Source organism: Vicia villosa, linkage group LG3, assembly GCF_029867415.1.
Source record: "Vicia villosa cultivar HV-30 ecotype Madison, WI linkage group LG3, Vvil1.0, whole genome shotgun sequence".
Lineage (NCBI taxonomy): Eukaryota > Viridiplantae > Streptophyta > Magnoliopsida > Fabales > Fabaceae > Vicia > Vicia villosa.
In genome coordinates, this window is record NC_081182.1 from 39,765,369 (window position 1) to 39,789,699 (window position 24,331).

The 24,331-nt window shown below is 32.2% G+C and overlaps 2 protein-coding genes and 1 pseudogene across 2 annotated transcripts; 2 read left to right on the forward strand and 1 right to left on the reverse strand.

The window, feature by feature from the left end:
- Positions 1-3,070: 3,070 nt before the first annotated feature.
- LOC131661065 (serine/threonine-protein kinase SRK2A-like) lies at positions 3,071-6,457 on the forward strand. Its single transcript, XM_058930470.1, has 9 exons — positions 3,071-3,592; positions 3,871-3,945; positions 4,044-4,145; positions 4,227-4,280; positions 4,367-4,459; positions 4,563-4,655; positions 4,762-4,866; positions 4,963-5,061; positions 5,889-6,457. The coding sequence occupies exons 1-9, from the start codon at positions 3,473-3,475 to the stop codon at positions 6,213-6,215; spliced, it is 1,068 nt and encodes a 355-aa protein (XP_058786453.1). The 5' UTR covers positions 3,071-3,472; the 3' UTR covers positions 6,216-6,457.
- On the reverse strand, positions 6,439-8,188 carry LOC131657913 (probable glycosyltransferase At3g07620). Its single transcript, XM_058927262.1, has 3 exons — positions 7,991-8,188; positions 7,675-7,895; positions 6,439-7,601 (listed from the first exon to the last, which is right to left on the reverse strand). Exons 1-3 carry the CDS (start codon positions 8,186-8,188, stop codon positions 6,578-6,580), a joined length of 1,443 nt encoding a protein of 480 aa, XP_058783245.1. The 3' UTR covers positions 6,439-6,577.
- An 8,128-nt stretch (positions 8,189-16,316) lies between these two features.
- LOC131655489 (ferrochelatase-2, chloroplastic-like) lies at positions 16,317-19,495 on the forward strand (annotated as a pseudogene).
- The last annotated feature ends 4,836 nt before the right edge of the window (positions 19,496-24,331 follow it).

Genomic DNA, 24,331 nt, shown 5'->3' on the forward strand with positions numbered 1-24,331 from the left:
GGATTTCTGGTTTTACTGTGGGACAGACAACTCTCAAAGCTGCTGCTTCAAGTAAAGTGGTCAAACATGAGAAAGTGTATTCCGACAATCAACATGTTTTTATACCATCGTCTTTGACACTTTTGATTTTCTAGCACCCGAAGCAGTTGATCTTTTTCAAAGAGTTCATAGACCTATGAATAACAATGTCGTATTACTTAAATATATGAATGTAATTTTTAAGAAGATTAATTTTGCTATCTAAAAAAAGAATAGTAATATACCTTGTTACCCGCTTATCTTCTATTTCTATATAAATTTTGTTAACCATTAGATTTGATAAATGGTATTGATGAATATTTATTGTTTATGTTTACATGTGACTTCATCAAGACCATTTATCAAATCAAATGGTTAATATTTGTTGGAAGAGACTATTTTACTAAGAAGAGAGACTATTTTTAAAAATTAATCTTTATTGAAGAGACTATTTTACTATGTATTTAATAAACAGGTGATAAAAAATTATATTATTATTTTATGTTTTTGATATACACTTAACAGTAATACTAAAAAAAAAAGTAATTAATTAAATTTAGATAACCATTAATTTTTTTTCAACACTACTATATAATATATTTCATTTTTTCGTTCACAAAATCATAAATAAATAAGTAATTTTATTATATATATTATATAAGTTAAATAAATATAAGATAACTATTATATGCAAACAATAAATTTATCATAATAAGAAAATAATATTTAATTTTAGAAAAAATCTTATGAACATTCATATATATTTTTAAAAATATTTAATTTTTAATATAATAATTTTTCTAAATAATTTTTTAAAAATATTTAATTTTTCTAAATTATTCATTTATAAAATAAATGAATAATATAATTTCCTTTGATATTCACGAAAAAAAATTAATAATAGATATCAAATAAAATTAGTTTTATAATTAATTTATTTCTCTATTTGTTCTATAACAAAAACAGTGAGAATTAGTTAATTTATTAAAGTAATAATTTTGCCTGAAATATATATTGATTTTACTTATTTACCCATCACTAAAGGCTAGGGAAAGTATATATTTTTCTGGTATGTAAATAAAATGCTAATACTTTCAACTTAATAATATCGATATCTGCTAATTGAACTCACTCTAAATTTTAAATTTTAAATATTAAATTTTAAATATTAAATTTTAAATATTAAATTTTAAATATTAAATTTTAAATTTTAAATATTAAATTTTAAAGGTTAAAGATAGTTTAATGAGAATTCATCAATTAACTATATCATACAATTAACTTAAAAATATCAGGATGATATATAGTAATTAATTAATAGTGTAAAATTATTTTATATTGTCGGTGGATATTTTTTTCTCTAAATTTTAAATTCAATAATCATTAAATTTAAACACTTTTTAATAATGCATCCAATCTAATAGTATCACTTTTTGACAATTGAATTAAGTAAATTCTAAACCCAAGAATTAAATAGTAACCTAAATCAAATAATTATTAAATTCATAGGTGAGTAGAGGTGGAAATAGGCTAGGCTAGGCTAGGCTTTAGAAGGCCTGGGCCTGGCCTACGATAAACTTTAAAGGCCTAAGCCTGGCCTAAGGCCTATCATAGGCTCTGTTTTTTGGCCTGGCCTGGCCTTTTTAAAAGCCTGGCCTGGCCTGAAAGCCTATTTAAAAAGCCTGTATTTCATTAAAGTTTTCAATTAATCTATATAACTTAAGAAGTCTTGTAGGTCGGCCTATATATACATATATAAGTGAAGCATTTGTTTTATATATATATATATATATATATATATATATATATATATATATATATATATATATATATATATATATATATATATATATATATATATATATAGGGTAGGCTATTCAGTTTTTTTATAATATATATGCATACATGAATCAATTTATTTAACATATCTCTAATATATATGAAAATATAGGCCGGCCTATAAGGCTTCATAGGCTTTTTTAAAAGCCTAAGCCTGGCCTATTTAATAAAATAGGCTTTTAAAAAAGCCTAAGTCTGGTCTCTTTATTAAATACGCTTGGCCTGGCCTAGGCCTATGTAGGCTGGGCCGTAGGCCCCTGTAGACCGGTCTGGCCTATTCCCATCCCTATAGGTGAGTATCAGAATTTAAATTTTAGTAGTGCATTGAACTTAGAGCAATGCTATTCTTACACCATTTATTACACCAAATACTTACACCAAACACTGTTCACCGTATTTGGTTAATGCAGTGTAAAAACTTGGTTAATGCAGTAATGAAGTTGGTTAATGCGACATCCAGGTATTAAAAATAATTTTTAGCAGTCACCAAACTTGGTTAATGTAGTAACAAAGTTGGTTAATGCAACATCCAGGTATTAAAAATAATTTTAACTGTCATCAAACTTGGTTAATGCAGTGTAAAAATTTGGTTAATGCAGTAATGAAGTTGGTTAATGCACGTCCATGTATTAAAAATAAATGTCCGTACATGAATAGTATTCGTCCGTACATGAACAGTATCGTCCGTACATGAACAGTGTCGTCCGTACATACGGTGTAGGTGTAAGAATTGGTGTAAGAATAACATTTTTGTTGAACTTAATAATATCAATTTTTCAATTGAACTAGAATATATCGACAATAAATTTATATTTATATAATTTTAAAGGTTGTACTTTTTTTAAAAAAAAATTCTTAATATCCGTAAAATTGAATAAATGATCTTAGGCTAAAAGAATTATTTTTAAAAGGGTTTTTTTTCTAGGTCTAATTTTAAAAAAGGTTTTATGATTATAGAGATAAGATTGACGTAAATTTTACGATAATATTTTATCATTGATTTCTTAACTTGCATTGTTATGGAACTGGTTCACAATCACAAGATCACTTAGAAACTAATCTAAAAAATAATGGTGTAATGTGGCTAGATAAATTATTTCCATTATTGTTAGCACCAATCTTTAATGAGATTATTTCCACATAATCCTCAATAATCCCGTGTCAATAAATAAATAAATAATTCCTCAAAATCCAATAACAACGAACACTGCCACTTCAATAATCCACACACACAAACACAAACACAGTGTTCAAAAACAACCTCTGAACCATAAAAAACACACGTAGCCGACAAATATAACCATTCCATTATTCATTCCATTCATTCCCATCATCATCATCACAATAACCATACCTCTCTTTTTTTCTCTCCACTTGTTTTCTTCCGATCCAAACAACGCTTTTTCCTGTCCCCACTCTCTCCTTCCTCCCCTTTTCCCTGTCTTTCTACCTTCCTCAAATTGCGAAACAATCCCCTGTTTCTGTTAAAGCGACCTTCTTTCAATACCCTTTTCATCCAATTGCATAATCCAATATCATGGTTTTCTGATTCAATTCGATTCCATTATTTTCAATTTCTTAGGTTTCTCAGTTTTTGGCTGTTTTTTTTTTAATTATGGATAAGTACGAGGCGGTTAAGGATTTGGGTTCTGGTAATTTTGGGGTTGCCAGGCTTATGAGAAACAAAGTTACAAAGGAACTTGTCGCCATGAAATACATCGAGCGCGGTTCCAAGGTTCATGTCTTTTTTTTTTCTTTTTTTTTTTTAATTTGATGATTTATTATTAATTTTGCTTTCCTTTCAATTTTTGTTTTGATTTATCATAACCCTTTAATAATTTAGTGATTTTACTTTAGAACTCATAATTTAGCTCTTCAAGCAGAATTGATCATAGGATTCAATTTAGTTACTGTCTTGTTTTTGATTAATTAATGAAATTTTTTTTTTTTTTTAATTTTTAAATTATTTTTTTTTTATGGTATTCTGAGATTTTTCTTTGTTTTGAATTTCAGATTGATGAGAACGTGGCTAGAGAGATCATGAATCACAGGTCTCTTCGGCATCCAAATATAATTCGATTCAAGGAGGTAGGGATTCACTTATTATGAGATCATGAACCACATGGTGAATTATGAGATCATGTTTCAATAGGATTATGATTTTGGTTTTGGTTTTGATTTTGCAGGTGATTTTGACTCCAACGCATTTAGCAATAGTTATGGAGTATGCAGCTGGAGGAGAGCTTTTTGAGAGGATATGTAATGCTGGAAGGTTCAGTGAAGATGAGGTTAATTAATTGCTTTACATGTTTCTTTTGACAATTTTTCGGTTTGTCCATTATTTAACTTCCTTGCTTTTGATTGTTCAGGCCAGGTATTTCTTTCAGCAGCTGATCTCAGGTGTCCATTTCTGTCATACCATGGTAGATTCATGCTCAAGTTTGAGGTAAATTATTGAACTTTTGGGTACTTGTTGTGAGAACTTATGCTTTTAATCTTCTTTTTACAGCAAATATGTCACAGAGATCTGAAGCTAGAGAATACCCTTTTAGATGGAAGTCCTGCACCTCGCTTAAAAATTTGTGACTTCGGTTATTCCAAGGTATTGGAATTAGTATCATCAAGCTTTAAAAGTTCTAAATAATAGTATTTGTGTTACCGTTATAGACTTGTAGTTGTTAGAGTGTTTCTTCCTTGCTATGCAGTCATCTTTGCTCCATTCACGTCCCAAATCAACGGTTGGAACACCAGCTTATATAGCACCAGAGGTTCTTTCTAGGAGGGAGTATGATGGAAAGGTAATATATTTGCCTCACACATGTGATTGGCTCATTAGATTTATTTATATGTTGGCAATAGTATTGATGACTCTATGTTGTTTTTCGGTTCTGAACATTGTTTTAGATGGCTGATGTATGGTCATGTGGGGTGACTCTTTATGTGATGCTGGTCGGAGCATATCCGTTTGAGGACCAGGATGACCCTAAAAATTTTAGGAAAACAATTCAGGTGTGGTTCCTTCCTTTAAATACTTGCTGATTTTCATAATGTTTCTTACGTTCTTTTCTTATCATTCTTATCCTTGTTTCTTGTCCTATTCTACAGCGTATAATGGCCATTCAATACAGAATTCCTGATTATGTTCACATATCTCAAGATTGTAGACACCTTATCTCTCGGATATTTGTTGCAAATCCATTGAGGGTATGTTATGTTGTTTAATCATCTAGACTTTTTTCGCTCTTATTTGCAAAGCGATTAGACTTTCTTCTTGCATTCCAGATCAAGAATGCCATGACTCTTCCATGTTAGTTGTATAAATATGCATGTATACTATATATAATATGATTTCATGTCAACCCTGGCGAACGATCTGGTCAATTCCTCTTCTGTGGATAGATAACTATGAAGCACTGAAACCATCACGGGCAAGCCAGCAACACCACCCAAGCTTTATCCCACTAAGTAGGGTTAGCTACTACATGGATCAAACTACGGCATAATGTTATCAAAAACCATGTTTCTATCCAACTCGTTAGCCTTAAGATCTTTTTTAATAGTTTCTCTTATGGTTTATCTAGGTCTTCCACTACCTTAGTTGTTTGATTACTCTCCATCTGATCTACTATTCTTACTACAGAGTCCACACGTCTTCTTTCTGCATGCCCAACCCCCCTGGTCCATTTTCTACTATGGGTACTACTCCACATGTGTCGGGGTGACATTAGTGTCGAACACTGGACAATTTTTGTCAATTGCAATAAATAACGGTTGTTCAAATTCCGATAGGCTATAGCGCTGTAGCACCGGTATTTGACAACATTTTGTATTCGATCACACATCACAGAATGAAAAAGATTGCACATTTCAGAACAATAGTTTGTTTAAAATCCAGCGATTCTACTACATTTTTTAAATGTGTTTTTTGTCAGAGAAAAAGCTCTTGAAAATATAAGTAACGACATTATTTGGAACATCAAGGCTTGTTTATGAAAATCTAACTCCTAGACCATATTCTTTATTGTTTGCAGAGAATTAATATTAGGGATATCAAGAGCCACCCATGGTTTTTAAAGAATCTTCCAAGGGAGCTAACAGAATCAGCTCAAGCTATGTACTACCAGAGGGAAAATCCAAGCTTCCACCTACAAAGTGTGGACGATGTGATGAAAATCGTGGGAGAGGCAAGAAACCCGCCTCCAATATCTAGGCCTATCAAAGGTTTTGGCTGGGAAGGTGAAGAGGATGAAGAAGCAGAAGATTTGGAAGCGGAATTGGAGGAAGAGGAGGTTGAAGAAGACGAGTACGATAAGAGGGTCAAAGAGGTTCATGCAAGTGGAGAATTCCATATCAGTTAAGACTCAAATCCTTGCATGTTTGCTGAAATAATTTTTTTTAGAAGACACCTTTATTTCATCTGTTGTGTAAACTAGAAGTCACCTATTTGTGTATATTATTATTACGACTCTAGTGATTTTGTATGTGTATCATGATGGACACCAACTATGAGAACAATGTTAGTCTCATTACATTCTGAATCGCCATGTTTGAGAACAGTAATTTTCTGATTACATGCTAGATTCCATATCAGTTTTCTATATATATGTGTGATCGCGCTTTTGTATTATTTGTTTCACAATGAGAAAAACTACTTAGAAAATGAATATATCGAACGTAATCACAAGTGTCAGTATCGTGTCAATGTCTTGAAGATTTAACATCACTTGTCGTCATCATGAATACGGATGTTCAACCTTCTAAGCCAAATAGAATGAATAGTCATATGAAAAATATCGAACCTTTTTGGTGGCTCATTAGGAACAAAATGCCTTTGCACTTGTTTTACTCTCCTCTGCATCATCAAGTACCTTCTCTGCGAAATTCCCATGAGTATCTTCTTAATATTAGGAATTTCCTTCACATCTATTTGAACCGAAAATGATTTCCAATTCAAAACATCACTAAAAGGCAGAACATAGCTATTAGAAATCAACACAGGCACACATTCTGCAAATATAGCTTCCACAATTCTCGGACTAGCCACCTCATAACCACTTGGACACAAACAAAACCTGCTGCTTCTAAGCTTAGTTTGATAAGATTCTTCGTCAGGAAGTTCATCGAAAACTTGAACATCTTCGTCTTTGTTTTTCCATGTATTGAGTAGCAAGTATCTTATGTTACCATGCAAATGACCTGCAAAGAAAGCAAGGATTGTCCTATGAGATGGAGAGTACCCCTGTACTACTAGATTTGTGAGATGTCCTGTCCTGAGATTCATTTCAGGGAATGGTACATCTTTTTCTGGTTTGAATCCTTCTGATGTATTAGCATTGCAGAGCACCCTTATTGACTTGTTGAACAAGTTATCAACGAAAGCGGTTACACTTGGTCCCCAATCATGGCAAGAAAGCATGAAATGATCATGGCCTTGAGATTGGTTCCAGAATGGATATTTATGAGATATAATCTGTATATAGTCTTTTACACACAGACCAAACGGAGTTCGATCATAGGTGCCTCGCACGTAGAGATACTCAATCATCATAACCACACTGAAAGGTAGAAAATACACAAAAGCTTCATTTGGATCATATGTTCTGTAGTATCTTCCCTTTTCCATTTCGTTTATGAATATTCCTTCGGATGAGTATATGTCTTTGCTTAGACCATGGTGAAACATCGGTGGCTCTCCTTCCTCGTACACGAAAATCTTGAACACCTTTTCCATCTCTCGGTAACTCCTGTAACAAATTGTATATCGACGAGTTCAGCGTATACTGTCAACCAATTATAGTGGACTGAAAAAATGCGTACCTATGAAAAGCGTTGGCGTTTCTGTAAATCGGGCCATGAGGAACATATTCTTGATCTTGGTGAATTGATGTCAAATTTTGAATTTTGCTAGCTTGTTTGATGGAATATCTTGCTTTGGCCAATTTTGATTCAATTCTTTCCAAGTTGCTGTGTTTATGATCTCTAAGGTTCTCTTTGTTTGTACCTTTATGCTTAAAGTTTATGTCAAGCTTTTCATCATCCTAAAGAATAAAGAACCCACCATCAAGAAAATGAGAGTGTTGTATAATTGTTGAAGGTAAAAGAATTTATAAATGAAAAAGTTTATTGTGCTTACATGAGAACCATATGAAGCAAAGGTTTGTAATGAAAATGCAGTCGATGATGGAACTTCATCTTCTTGTGTTGAAGCAAGAAATGATGAGAAATATGGAGAATGAGTCCAACAAGAAACAAGAACTAGTGTAGCTAATGCAAGTGTGAAGAAGAGAGCCAAAAATTGGGAAGAGAAACACTTGTGAGAAGAAGGTTTCATCTTAATTTGCACAATCTTGAATGATTATACTACGTTGAATTCAATGTGATGAATGTGTAGAATGCATTTCTTGGTTATCAAATATTCTGCACTGCACATAACATATGCTAAGTATTTTCACGTATCAAGAGGTAACAGTGACTTGAGTAATAGAGAAAAGTGGATTGTGTTTTGGGAATCAAATCACAATGATTTCTTCTGATTAGCGAATTCTATGGGAGAATATTTGTTTTATTAGTTTATATTCTATTTATCTAAAAATATTGATAGAATAGCTTAACGATTAATTACTAAATGAATTAAATGATTATGAAAAAGTTCAATTTATAATACTATCCATGAATTTCAACTCAAATTTCCTCTAAATCTAAGATTCCCTTACTTTTACTCAAATATTTAAGAATCGATGTTTTAAACATGACAAACTTCAAGAGTACAAACCCAAAACTCTATTTCTCCCAAGTAGAATAGAATAACAATAATAGATTTTTACACAAGAAAAATACAATAAAAATCAAATTGATAAACCTTAAAACAACATTATTATTTTCTCTAAAAAGTATTGACCAAAGGTGAATGATCTTTTTATATAGAGACAATGATTCAACCAAAGAGATCAATAGGGTAAGTATAAAATCAGATCAAATTCAATCTTTAGCAAAATAAATATTTTAATTAAAGCAAATTCAATTAAATCTTGAGCAAAATAGATCTTTCTGAAATAAATCTATAATCAATCGAGCCATAACAAATCTTTTCAAAAAGCGCGCCAGAGGAATATTGAGGTAGAATGTCTCAAAAACATTCAAGACAATCTACTTAATATGTTTCCTATAAAAAAAAATAAGTCAATCCAAATATAATAACAACATATATACTGATAATTGAATTTCTTACTAACACAATGTCCTTAAATAGTAAGCTAAAATGTCAGAGCTGCAAAATACTGTGGTTAACTAAAAAATATAGTTATAATGATTAGGGTTTGTCTACTCAAAACAAATATTATCTAAAATACCAAAATTTCTCTACATCTTTTAAAAAGGGTTAGATTATAATTGGTTTGTTAAAATGTCAGCTAACCGTCTCTTTTTTGTGCCGACATACTCTAATATAACACCCCCTTTTTCAACGTGGTCTCTAAAATATATTGTCTAATATCAATATAGTTAGTCGAGTGTCTTGGGAAGATTTTTTAGTAAGTTCTAGAGAACTAATGTTATCTCACTTAATCGATGCCTATTTGATCAGTTTTAAATCAAAATTAAGCAATCAATATTTTAACTAAAGAATGTTGTATTGTCTAAAAAGTATAGGTATGTGTTACCCCGACAAAGGCGAAGAGACTCAGAGGCCCTAGTATGTATATTACATGAGAGAGCTAGCTCACGGAGGCGAGTAGCCCCGTACAGAGGTTTTTGGGGCTGTCTAAGGGACCAACTCACGTGAGATGAAAGACCTTATTGGTTGTTTCAGTGTTGCTGGGTTGCAGGCGGGTGGTTAGATTGCGGGTGTTAAGGCTACTAGGAAAGAATTGCTCTTTGAGTAGTAGTAAAAGTGTATGGTCTGAGATCCTCCTTTCTCCTTGAGGAATGAGGTATTTATAAGGGTCTCTAGGACCTAGGGTTGTCTCGGACAGGGTCACCGTCCGAACAGTCAAATAGTTGACAGTTGAATTCCTATTTCCAAGGGAAGCGTGAGTCAGTAACGACTCTAAATTTCTCTTTGCCTAGGACACGTCTTATCACACGTTTCTCCATTACCTGGACGAGGAAAACTTAAGGTCGAGGCGATACCTCCCTTCAACCGGCCCCGTGTCGTCGCCTTTTCCTAAGGAGGTCCCAAGTTATCACCCTAAACAAGGTTATTTGCAAATATAACACTACAAATTTGCACACAATAAATAATGACGACTATATATTTAACCCATGGCATAGACTAGGCAATACTATGTTGCTTTATATTATACCACAAGACCAAACAGTTACCTAATAAGTGGAAGTTGCCACTTGTGCTCTTCTTATATGATTTTCGCCTAAAAAATTAGAGTTAGAATACTCTGTTAAATTACCATCATACCCTTAGGAAACCACAAACCATGTTTACCATTTAGATATTTCCAGATATGTTTTATGTTTAAGGGTTCGTTTGGTTCAACGGAGGGGAGGGGAGGGAATTTAATCGAGGGAAGGAGAATGAAGGGGAGAGAATTTAACTAAATATATGTTTGGTTCAAAGAAGGGGAAGGGAGGGGATGGATTTTTAACAACAAATATGTTTGGTTCACAAGGGGAGGGGAGAGATTTTAAAATCAATTTACCTTTTTATCCTTATAAATATTATTAATTGTGCTTAGTAAAAATAATTCTAAATAACAATAGTATTGAGTAAATTTCACCAAATAAAAACTTGTTCATTCATAAACACTAATATAACCGTAAACAACAACACACATTAGTTGAACTATATATCTTCAACGCAAATCAAACCATTATCTGATCTTATGATTCATCTAACTCAATAAAACAAATTCTATAATTAAAAATAAATAAAATAAGATTAGAATATTAAAAAATTAAATAAATAGTATTAGAGTTAAAAAATTTATTTATAACATAAATATATTATATTTGCATATATTGTTATTATTATTATTAATAGTATAATAAAAAAAGCCTTATTACTATCATATATAAGAACCGATATAAGTATAAGTATGTTATTATTATAAAAAAATATATTAAAAAGGGAACTTAACAAATAAAAAGGAAAAAATAGCAACCGCACAATAGAAAAAAATAAACGTGAAATAATACGGAGAAAAAATTTAGTCTTTAATAATTCAATAAAGACAATTTTGAAATTAAAAAAATGATTGAGGTTAAAATAGTAAAAATAATAAATTATGATTGCTAAATCTTCCCTCCCCTCCAAATCCCTCCCCTCCAAATCCCTCCAATTTGGAGGGGAGCAAAAAGTGAGTCTACGAGGGATTTTGCTCCCCTCCCCTCCCTTTATAAAAAATAAAACAAACACATATTTTTATAAATATCCCTTCCCCTCCCCTCCCCTCCCCTCCATTTATTCCCAACCAAACGGACCATAAGGTGGGATTTCCTAGAGCACGAATATAACAAAGATCCAATCATACATGGATACTTTATTACCTCAACTTCAATGTGTGATTCATCTTTTTCTATCATTCAATTTGAGGCCATTGGTGTTGAGATGGATTTGTAGTCTTGTATAATTCTTGAAAAGTTCCTTATTGTAGTCTGTCTAGCTTATAAATGTCCCTTTCTTTATTTGCTTAGTCTAGAAAGCCAAGAAGTATGTGAATTTGCCAATCAAGCACATCTCAAACTCACTCTACATCAACGTAAAAAAGTTGCTACAATGAGATTCATCAATAGGCCCAAATATAATATCATCAACATATTTGAACTAACAATAAGTGTTTTCCTTTTTGTTTATTAAACAGAGTGGTATTTACTTTTCCTCAAGTAAACCCATTCTCTATCAAGAATTTTCTTGGTCTCTCATACCAATATAGAGGAGCTTGTTTGAGTTTATAGAGAAGCTTTTTTAGTTTGAAAACATAGTCAGGATGCTCTTGGTCCTCGAAGCTTGGAGGCTGAGACACATAGACCTATTCATTTATAAAGTTGTTAAATAATGTAGACTTTACGTACATTTGGCAAAGCTTAAAAATCTTTTAAACAAATGAATGCTAAAAGGGGATAAACCACCTTGAGGCGAGCTAGAAGAGCATATGCCTCCTTGTAGTCAATACCTTTCTTTTGATTGTATCTTTTTTCCACTAGGTGCACCTTATTTCGTGCAATGATTCCACTCTCATCTGACTTGTTCCTACAATCGAATGGTTTTTAGAATGCATGACTAAGTTTCATATGTCATTCATTTAAACTGGTTGAGATTTTTTTACATAGCAAGGAGTATGCCTTCGTCATTCGTAGCTTCTTTTATGGTCTTAGGTTGTAAATGAAACATAAAAGCGTAATAATTATATACGTTGTTTAGCAAGGATACAATGTTCGCTGATTCATGATTTGATCCTTCTAAATTTGAATGGTTCCTAGATCTAGGTCAAATTATGATAGATTATTATTAGATTCACTAGACGCATCTTTAGGTCATTTCCATGTAGACCATCAAATTAAAGAGCTTACACGATCTTCTAATATATGACCCTGGAGAGAGTTGTCCCTGATACAGTTTTAAGGCCTCTAAACTCTAAACACTACTATAAATAATGTCTAAATGATAATTGAGACTATGGTACGCACTATTTTAAACCATAAGCTTCACGCTCATAACCTCTATTGGTTTGGTCTTCAAATTGTTTGTAGGTGCACTCCCTAACCAAGAAATTAAAGATTAGTAGTGTTCAAATCTTAAGGTTCGACCTGATCACTATGTTATATTAGGTATCCAGTGTAATTAATCATTATTGAAGAACTTGTAAGACACATTAGGTGAATTCTTCTTTCCCATAGGAATTTTTTTCTTTACACTAGTGTTAAAGATCAAAATCTTAGCCATTTACTTAAAAGATACCGAATTTTAACCACACAACACTAATTAATCTTTGTTGGAGAGTTTATAAGGCATATAAGATGTGTTCTCCTCTCCCATCTAATATTTTTTCTAAACACCCTACTAAAGATCAAAATCCTAATTGTTTACTTAAAACACATAAACTCTTACCACTAGAATCAATTCATTATTAACCTTAGAGACAATTTGTAACAAGTGAGAGTTTATTTCAAACTTATTGACTTCAATTTCAACTTCTTTTCTTTCATAAAATAACATATCTACAAATATTAAAATTATGTATATATTTATTTTAAATTAAATACACAAAAATATGTTTTTTTTTCTATAATAAGGACCCGTTTGTTTTAGTTTTTCTAAAAAATGATTTTTATAGTATATATATAATTTTGTGTAAAAAAATTTTACAAAGAAATTTTTTATAAAAATTTAGTTTGAATAGTTATTCTTAAAATGTGATTTTAAATATTTCATCTATTTATGAGAAAAAATTTGGATATCAAAATTTCAAAAAATCATTTAATTTTAAAACTATTTCAAATAGATTTTCATAAAAATCATTTTTGAAATACAATTTTTTTAAAAAAATTACGATTTTGACTAAGTTTTGGTCTTTATATTTATATTATAGGATATCAAAATTAGTGTTTTATTTTAAAAAAAAACAAATATTAAAATATTTATAATATTTTAAAAAATGATTTTAAAAAACTTATTTTAAAAAATATAAATAAAAAATTAATTTTTTAAAAGCTGAAACAGTATTTTTGAGATAATTTAATTTGCAATGGATGATTGATTAAAGGAGAGAGTAGCACCACCTACCCAACGGCTAACGTTTCCTGAATCCAAAAATAGACATGGCAACGGGGCAGGTCAGGGATGGTTTTTACGTTCCCCAAACCCAAATCCGAAATCTTAATCAATCTCTGTTCTCCGCCCCAAACTTAAACAGAGATGGAGAATTAAAGCCCAAACCCGTCCCAAACGGGTTTGGATTGGGTTTAGGTATCCCCGCCCCGCTACCATCTATTTCGTAAAATTAATTTTTTTAATAAAAATATTTACTTTTTCAAAAATAAATTACATTACAAATAACAAAATAAAACAATCTCAAAAAATTTCATACATACATTTTAAATATTTAAAATAATAAATACAAATCAAATTATCAAAACATCAACCACATATTTATTCGTATAAATTATGAAATATAAATAATAATGTACATGATGATATAAACGGGGTGGGTTCGACCCGTCCCTATATTTTATAATCGAGGAAAACCCAAACCCGAATCCAAACCCGGTCAAAGTGGATTTTCCCTGTCAACTTCGAGGCGGGTTCGGGTGGGTACCCGCGGGTTTGGGTTTCATTGCCATGTCTATCCAAAACCATAGGTAAAAAGAAGAACAACAGCTCATAGCACACGCCAGACACGTGCTAACTCTCATTCTCCTCCATACTATTCGCACTTGAGTTAAGAAAACTTATCATCACCTTTCTCCCAAATTCACTTCTCACTTTCCCATTTTTATGCCAAACTAGTAAGAGACCCGTGCTCCCGCACGGGTAATAGAATTATGATATTGGGTAAATAACTATTAAAAAATGTAGGAATTTAAAATCTTCAAATAAATAATAATTATGAAATAAAAAATAACAATAAAATATTTGTTAATAAGATAATACATGAATGCGTCTTAATGTCCTAACACATAAATAGTATAAAATATAAATGTAAAATTTGAAATGATTTACTTTAGTTAAAATAAACAGTAATCATATAGATTTAATTATATTAAATAATTATACACATAGAAAAAAAATATAATTGTGAGATGGAGAAAAAATAAATATTTAAAAATAAATATTTTATCTCTTAAATTAAAATAATAATTGATTAAACTAAATTATATATTGTTTTGTTAGTGGCCCGTAAGATAAATACATATTTAATGTTGTTAAAATTATAAAAAAAATACATTATACTATCATGCGATTGATAGTATATTATTATTTAAATACATATAAATTTGAAATGAATTACATAATTATTGAAGAATTATACAAAGAATTAATTTAAAATATGTATTATGTTGATAGTGACCCGTAAAATACATCCTAATAACATGTAAATTTATTTAATATTGTATTTAAAAATATGTAAATTTAAAATGAATGATTTAATTATAAATGAAGAATAATCATAAAAATTAAACTATATTAAATAACCATATAAAAAAAAGAAAATGTGAGTTGGAAATAAAAAATAAAAGATATAAATATATTTATTGAATTAAATACATAATAATCAGGAATGTATGGTGGTCGCATTTGACAATCTTTTAATGATATTTTTTGAACATTTTTATATTTTGATTCAATTAGATTTAAAATTTTATATTTGTTCTTTTATTTGATTTGTTAATATAAGATAACAATTTTAATTTTGTTACAATAAAACTTTTAAAACTTAAGTTGTAGTTAATTCGTAAATGGATTGCTAATAAAATTATTAATCATATTGGTAGGTTATTATAAACCTTACCTTAATGTATTAAACTAATAAATAAAATTAAAATTTGTGTAAAAAAATTTAAAATCTTAATAGTTTAAGTATGAATATTTTTTTATTCAAGAGTATTTGTATGAAATAGTAACAGATATTTTTTTAGATATAACAAAAATAAATATCTCAGTTACTAACCTGTCATACAAATTAAAACTATACACTAATTATCATAGTCGGCTTACAAAAGTAAATCTTTTTAAACTAAATTTATGAATCATAGAAGTGGTAGCAGCAGAAAATAAAATTTATGAATAATAGAATTAACAATAAATTTGATCTCTGACCAGAGCTGTTGAGTACAGCTTCAATATCCCTGATAAGCTAAATGATTAAAGATTTGTCCTGTAGGCAAAAATTAAAGATAGAATTAGTTCACATAATTAAATATCTCTCATTCGCTTAATTTGATGGTAATTGGTAAAGATAGAATTAATCACATAATTAATAATAAATGTGTAAAACAAAAAGGTTACAACATTAGCAGTTTAAGATATTAGACCATAAATGTAAACCGTTACTTAATAAAATGATGATGGTAGTAGAATTCTAATCGTAACAATCATATTTTAAGTTAATAGCAGAGAAAATAACCATGTCACCTTGAATAGATTGAGAAAGTTTGTCAGTACCATAGGGTAATAAATCAAGACTAATTAACTAAAGTTTGTTATGGTTCATAGAATAGAAGCAAACTTGCATATCATAGGGTAATAAATCAAGACTAATTAACTAAAGTTTATGAGAACTTAAATTAGGCCTAATGTATAGCAGTACCACCTTGTAACTAAATATCTAACATAGTTAAAAACATTTATATGCTAGTCCAAACATTTATTTATCTAACACAGTACCACCTTGTAACTCTCCACTCCACTGCCAAGGTCCTATGCTAGTCCAAAACTGCCAAGGTTCGGGTGGGTACCCGCGGGTTTGGGTTTCATTGCCATGTCTATCCAAAACCATAGGTAAAAAGAAGAACAACAGCTCATAGCACACGCCAGACACGTGCTAACTCTCATTCTCCTCCATACTATTCGCACTTGAGTTAAGAAAACTTATCATCACCTTTCTCCCAAATTCACTTCTCACTTTCCCATTTTTATGCCAAACAAGGCCTCAAACATACATTGGTGCCGCTGCTTCTGCTGATTTATCAATTATTAAACTATGAACTTTCCAAATCCAACTCACGCCACGTCATCACCTTCCACTTCTTCCTCCTACACACTCACTCATGCTTCTCCTAATTTCAAGCGCCCTCTGTAAGTCTTTACATTGCAACTTTCATGCTAGCTTTCCCTTACGAAATCTCCTTAGAATCAAAGCTTATTTCAATTTTACTTTCACAGGTTGTTGCCACATGCTTATGTTAACCCTAATCCTGTGAAAACTTACTTAACTTCGGGTTTTTCTCCACGCCGATCTGAACCACAACCCTTGGCTTCAAGCCAATCACTCAACAAACATGTGTTCTCGGTGGAAGCTTTAGTAACTCGAACACCTCAAGATGTTTCTGATACAACTCTTAATAGTGATGACAAGATTGGAGTGTTGTTGCTAAATCTTGGAGGTCCAGAGACTCTAGAAGATGTGCAACCTTTTTTATTTAACCTTTTTGCTGACCCTGTAATACTCTACCTTTTACACACCCTACATTAACCTAAGACTTGCATTTTTGTTGTTTGATATATAAGTTGTGTTTTAATTAAAATCTTACAGGATATTATACGATTGCCAAGAATATTTAGTTTTCTTCAAAAGCCATTGGCCCAGTTTGTGTCTGTTCTAAGGGCCCCAAAGAGCAGAGAAGGCTATGCTTCAATCGGCGGCGGTTCTCCACTTCGACGTATAACTGATGCACAGGCTGAAGATTTGAAGAAATCTCTTTCTGCGAAGAATGTCCCCGCTGAAGTGTATGTTGGTATGCGTTACTGGCATCCATTCACTGAGGAAGCTATTGAACAGGTACTTGATGATCTCATTCTTAGTTCACTATGTAAATACTCGGATGAATTTGGTATAGATTATGCCATCGGGGATTCTCTTCCCTGTTATTGTTTTAAATCTACAATATGAATTAAAAAATGTCACTGTATGCTGTGTAATATAAGAGAAAGGTCGGAAAATATTTTAAAATGAATCAAAGAAATTAAGAATACTAATCGGATCTAATTGCTCAAACGTGATTATAATTTAGTTTCCTTTTGAAACATATTGGGTAGATTAAAAACGATGGAATAACGAAGCTGGTTGTTCTCCCACTTTATCCACAATTTTCAATATCAACCAGTGGCTCGAGCTTACGTCTACTGGAGAGCATATTCCGGTGATTACTGTTACCACATTGATTATTCTTCAAATATATAAACTATCTAACTTCATGTTATGTTATGAATTGGTTCTTTAGAGAGGATGAGTATCTAGTCAACATGGAGCACACGGTATTACCTTCATGGTATCAGCGTGAAGGATACATAAAGGCCATGTCAAATTTAATCGAAAAAGAGCTGAAGAGTTTTGATTCCCCTAAGGAGGTAGACTACTTTTATTCTTTTGTAGCTTCAACGACTTCATAGGAAACTATGATTATGAAGCGCTGTTTTGGGCCAAAAAAAAGTTTTTGTTGATATTGTTCAGTAAACGATTTTGGTTATTCCTCTTGGTCATTTTTATTTGGCAATGCTGAGAAGTATTTCTGAAATTGAGTTTCAATTTTTTCTTTGTCACTGCGTATGCATCAAGTCGAACTAATTTGTGCAGGTCATGATATTCTTTAGTGCGCATGGGGTGCCTCTTGCTTATGTAGAAGAGGCCGGTGATCCTTACAAAGCAGAAATGGAAGAATGTGTGGATTTGATCATGGAAGAACTTGAGAGAAGAAAGATAACAAATGCTTACACCCTTGCCTATCAGGTACCTTTTTTCTTTTTCAGTTATTTGATTCTGCTGTTAGTGTTTTGATTTCTATAACTTTTTTCTCTTTAGAATATGTATCAACCTTACTACCTTCTAGTATATTGTCCTTGCTGAAGATATTCATTAGGTAATAATTTCTTAATAAATCATGAAGTTTTCTAGTAAATGAGTATAGTAATTCTTCTTGCAGAGTAGAGTTGGACCTGTGGAATGGTTAAAACCATATACAGATGTGACGATAGTTGAACTTGGAAAAAAGGGAGTGAAAAGTCTGTTGGCTGTTCCAATTAGGTAAATATATTACTCCTGTTACGATTTATTTCTTTATCTTTCTCACCCTTTTCTCAGACATTCACAAAGAGTAAACGACTAGCATTTTGTTTTGTTAACCTGTGCGGTTTTTATTCTCTCGCAGCTTTGTCAGTGAACATATTGAAACTCTAGAAGAAATTGATGTTGAATACAAAGAATTGGCTCTAGAATCTGGTATAGAAAAATGGGGCCGTGTTCCTGCTCTAGGATGCGAACCTTCCTTCATCTCTGATTTGGCAGATGCTGTGATTGAAAGTCTCCCATATGTTGGTGCCATGGCAGTTTCAAACGTCAAAGCACGACAGGTATTCTTTCCCATTAGATATAATTCTGTTCACTTATCTTTTTAATCTCTGGAATCTGGCATCTTGTGATGGTCTAATTGAAAGTATGGATTCTTTGACAGTCTTTGGTTCCACTCGGCAGTGTAGAGGAGTTATTGGCAGCATATGATTCACAACACAGGGAGTTGCCATCGCCGGTGATAGTGTGGCAATGGGGTTTGACAAAAAGTGCTGAAACTTGGAATGGAAGAGTAGCCATGCTAGCTGTGCTGCTGCTTTTGTTTTTTGAAGTCACCACACCTGATAGTGTTTTTCACCAGTGGGGAATTTTAATGTCCTCTCTTAGGTGAATCAATCTCAACCATGTCCTCAAAGTCAATGGAGTTTTTTGTTTGAGTTCATTTTTGATCATTCAGTGTATAGTTTTTAACACTACCATCAGGTCAATGTCTTTTACAATTGATGGTGTTGTTATATCACTTGATCCATATAATAAATCCTACTTAGTGGGATGAAGTTCTTGTTTCTTTTAGTCAGGCTCATTCTATATATAATAATGTATGGACGCTTGATTACATCAAAGTGGAAAGAAAACATGACAGTAGATCAAAATAAAATCCATTTAGTCCCTGTTTGGTTTCACGTTTGAGCAACCAAACACATGTTTACGTGTCCTCCTATCATGATTTCAAGAAGCTCCAAAGGTAGCTTCTGTGTTAACGTGAAAATCCAAAGTGCTTTTGGCTTTTGTAACATGTATCCAAACGTGCTATTAGTTTGTTTGCGGACATGCCTAACGTTAGCATTGTCTCCTCCGAATAATACAATCAGGATGCAATCTCAATATACCGCACTAGTTGTATACCAAAACCATTCAAAATACACAGGAGTGTGTTTGGAAAATGTAGATGCTTTTATATTGGCTGCATTTTGTGGTAAAACATTCGTGTGTGTGATGTCTTGACTAATGTCATGACATGCTATGTGTAGTGTTATGCAGGATTTGACTGTTTGAGCTAATACAGGTTTTGGTTGGATGTCATGTTCGATGTCATGACATCAGTATCTGACAGCAGTGGCTATTATGATTAGCTATTATATTTAGATGTTATATTTCCTTATTTATCTCAGGCTACAATTTAGGAAACTATATATTTTGTGTTGTATGGTTTGCGCTAAAATATATCGTCTACAACATATGTGTGAACGCCCTGATGATGTGGAAATTAGGTTAACTTTGTTAACCCTAATTTATGTTTGGAAGGCCCAAGGCCCAAGTGCTGTCTATAAGAAGATTGCTAATTTTACTTTCAGAGGCAGAGATTTTGGCGTGAAGAATTCTGTGCATTGTATTTTGTTTTCACGTGTGTTTGTGTTAGTGTTGTCTTGTAATCCAAGCAATTGTCACTTTGATGATTGTATTGGAATAGGGTGTTTGAGTTGTAATTTGTTGTGTCACTCTAAGCTTTTAAGCATGAGTGTTGTGTCTCTTGATTGAAGCTTTTAAGCAAGATCAAGATTCGTTTGAAGTGTGTCTTCAATTTGCTTTTCATAGTTTTTTGTTTGTTATCACTGTTGTGATTCAGGGGGAGTGAGTAGGGACTTAGGCCTAGCACTAGATTGAAATTGCATTGGGTAGGTCTTAAGTGAAGAGTTGTAAACGGGTAGTTTAACTCTGAATTAATACTGCTTATAGTGGATTTTCTCCTTGGCTTGGTAGCCCTCAGAGTAGGTGTTGTTGTACACCGAACTGGGTAAACAATTATCTATGTTCTTTACTTCTTTTGTTTACTCTCTGCGAAGTTGTATAATCAGGTCTGAAGTGGATTTCATAACATCTGATACGACATCCATCGTGTGTTATTAGAATTTTTAGAAAATACACACGAGTGTGTCACCATCTGGATGGTGTTATCCAAATGCACCTTTAATAACGATAGGAAACCACTTTTTGATGGATGGTGTTATCCGGATGCACCTTTAATAACAATAGGAAACCACTTTTCGAATCCATTCTGTAACTTATGAAAACAAAAAAGTCAATATCTTAAAACTACTCGAGTCTATTCCGTAACTTTTGAAAACAATAGTCAATATCTTAAAACTACTCTTTTCGTGAGAACTATTAACATTTTGTTAAAATATCTCAATTCCTGTTCTTACTCATTCAAACTAAATTCATTAATCAATTTCGGATATTCATTTTATCTGGCTGTGCCAATTGAATAATATTTTGTAAGTTTAACAACTTCACATCCTCATATATCTTCTTGCGAATATTACATGTTCATTTACTTTTTAATTTTGAGTTAAAGTACATTATATCTCATTTAATGACCAAGATCTATTTATGACTATTGTTTGTTTGGGTTTTGATTTTGTTAGATTTGGGGATTAGGATTCTTGTTGAGTTTGTTCTCTAGTTCAAAACGGTTAGAATAACACTATCTGGAGACCACATCCGGATAATGTTATCTAGACACTAGAAATTTATATACATTTTCAATTTGTTTAGATTATACAATGTATTTTGTGTTGGGTTTCAATAATTTTGATATGTTCGCTTATTTTGACCATATATTTTGTGTGATTATAGAAACATGGTTGATGAACAAGAAAGGTATAGGCATGGTCGATTACTACAACATATTTTAGTACATATAGAGAAAGCAAAATCATCGAAGTCTAAAAGTACACAATGTGAAGTAAGGCAATCATCTAACGTTGCTCCTTCATTGTCTTCACATAGTCATGGATCCCTGCCTCATGACAACCTCGGGTCCGTGCACATACTCTTGTCTCACATGCTCATATCAGACCTATTTTTGTCGCGCGTGAGGGATTTCATAAAGACGCAAAGGACATGTCACTACTTCCATTATATGCATGCCATGTAGCTCTACTCATGTATGAGACTAAGAGATAAAACAAATATTTAATTATGATTTTAAATATTTTATTTATGAAAATTATATTGAAATTAATCATCTCAAGTTGATGTTTTAACTTTTTCCATTATCGTGAGACACTAAAGTGTTTTAACCATGTTAGGAAGATAACACAGCAGCAACAACCAAATAAACCATGGTTTCATGTTGTATTAGAAGCATCCGGACCGAAGGATGTTTGTAGGACTGAATTTGGTTTCATTGACCATGGTATTTTTTCTGCCTTTGTTGAGAGACGGCACTCAGAGACGTCGTCATTTCATCTTCCCATTGGTGAGATGGAAAAATGACTCTAGATGATGTATAGTGTATCATGCATTTTTCTATCACATGAAGATTGTCGGATCGCAGTCCAATTCAGAGAGTTAGTGCATTAGACCTAATGGTTACACAATAAGGAGTTGATTCAGGTCAGGTCCAAGAGGAGATTGCGGCTACCTGAGAAGCACATGCAAGATTTTCATTTCTAAAGACTAATTACGAAGACCATTTGACTGCCACTATGAATCATGATCGTGATGATGCTCAAGTCGTTATTCATAGGCAAAGTGCATTGAGAAGTTTGTTACTGAGTACAACAAAGAATTTCCTCGTGGGTGCATGATTAACCCATACAATGGGAATTTAACGATTGATCCGTATATACATGTTGTTGACCACATTTTGGCGGATAATATGTTTCTCACTTTCCAGTGAGCACCATTAGACATATCCTTTAAAGGATGTCTATTGGAACTCTAGATGCTTGACTTGCGGGTCTGGAATGAAGTATCAAAATCTACTAGAGAGAGTATTGAGGCAGTTAATGTATCTGTAGGGTATATCTAGGGACCCCATATTGGATGTCCATCCCACAGACCGTTGTAAAGATATTGATGACATATTTGTGAAGTACTATGCGCATTTGGTACCTGAGAATGTACGTAGTGTGTCAACTTCTACTCCATGTAACATGGTATACAATTACATTCAATGGTATTATAGGATTTCCCATCTGTATCTAACACCAATGCCACTTGGAGATCTCTCGTTTATGTGTTAAAAATATGTGAATTATGTATGATTGTACTAGTAAAAATACAATGAGGATAACTTTGTTTATGATGGTGACTCTGAGAGATCTTAGGTGCTTTGAATATATGAATAATGAATTGTCCTTCCCAACACTCAGGGTTAGGATATTTATAGGCCTAACCTATGGGTCAAGTTGACGGGTGAGGAACTGGTTCTCTCACAACTACTTGTGTATAATGTAGGGATATATAGACTGCTTTTCCCCACAAGCTTGAACCAGAGGACCAACTCTCCACATTACTATTATAAAACCTAATTTATTAGCTTATGTACGAACCCATTTAAGCATATGATCATATTTTGTAAGCTCTTGTTCAGTGGTAAATTCTTTTCGAGTATTGTGTACAACACCGGATTGAGGATCTTCAGGTACACCATCCTCTAATGCATTGCGTTTCTTGACATCATTCGAATGCACCATACCTATAACTATTGAAAACGAAGAGAATTCAATCAACCATTTTAAATGTCTGAAAGTTACAATCCAGAAGACTCTCGATGATATTATTCAGACGACTTTTAGAATAAACAAAAAGAAAACCCTATTGTTATTCAATAATAAGCCATAGTAATGTGTATTGCATATAATTTACAACGATTATGATGTTTATGATGTTGAAATACAGTTGGATTGTGTTACTGAACATAATTATTGAATAAAAGAGAAGAAAAAAATTGAGTTTTAAAAAACATGTCATATGATTTTTAGTGAAAAGGATCATAAAACTATTACACAACCAAACAACCAACATGACGATCCATATAGTATCATTCGGACTATATAACTCTTTGTTTGGATGTTACTATTCAAACTAATAAAATTCGTTTTCAGAAAGTCATATCAAATAAACATTATAAACAATATGTTGGAACTTGGAATGATGATAACTTGGAGGAAGAGTTGGAAAGATTTATTGACATTAAATGAGCAATAAATGAACACAAGTAAGAGCTAATATGGAGATGAATTTGAAAAGGTTCATTTTAAGTCCCACATTGGAGAGAACACAAATATTAGTAGTGTATATATATTCCAACTTGAACAATTGTTGTTGGGCCCAAGGGCACCTACAATTTTATAAAGGAGTGAGGACACACCAATGTGCCAAGAAGACACACAAGCGCGCGCGCGCCGCCGCCGCCGCCGTCCGTCCGGCTGGCTCGGCTCGGCTCGGCTCAGTTCGGCTCGGCTCGGTCTACATGAATTAATTTTTTTGGAACCCGAATTAATAGAAATTAATTATTATTGAATAATTAATTAATTCGGTAAAAATTAAATACTATTAAATAAGAAATTAATTAATATTTAATATTAATTAATACGAATTGGTGCGTGTCCTTAGACCAAGTCTTAACCTAGATTTTGACTAGGTTTACTTGTCCTCCAAGTCTGCTGACCAAGTAAATAACGGCTATATTGACTGGGCCGGTTCAACTCTCCGCTATATTTTTGCCC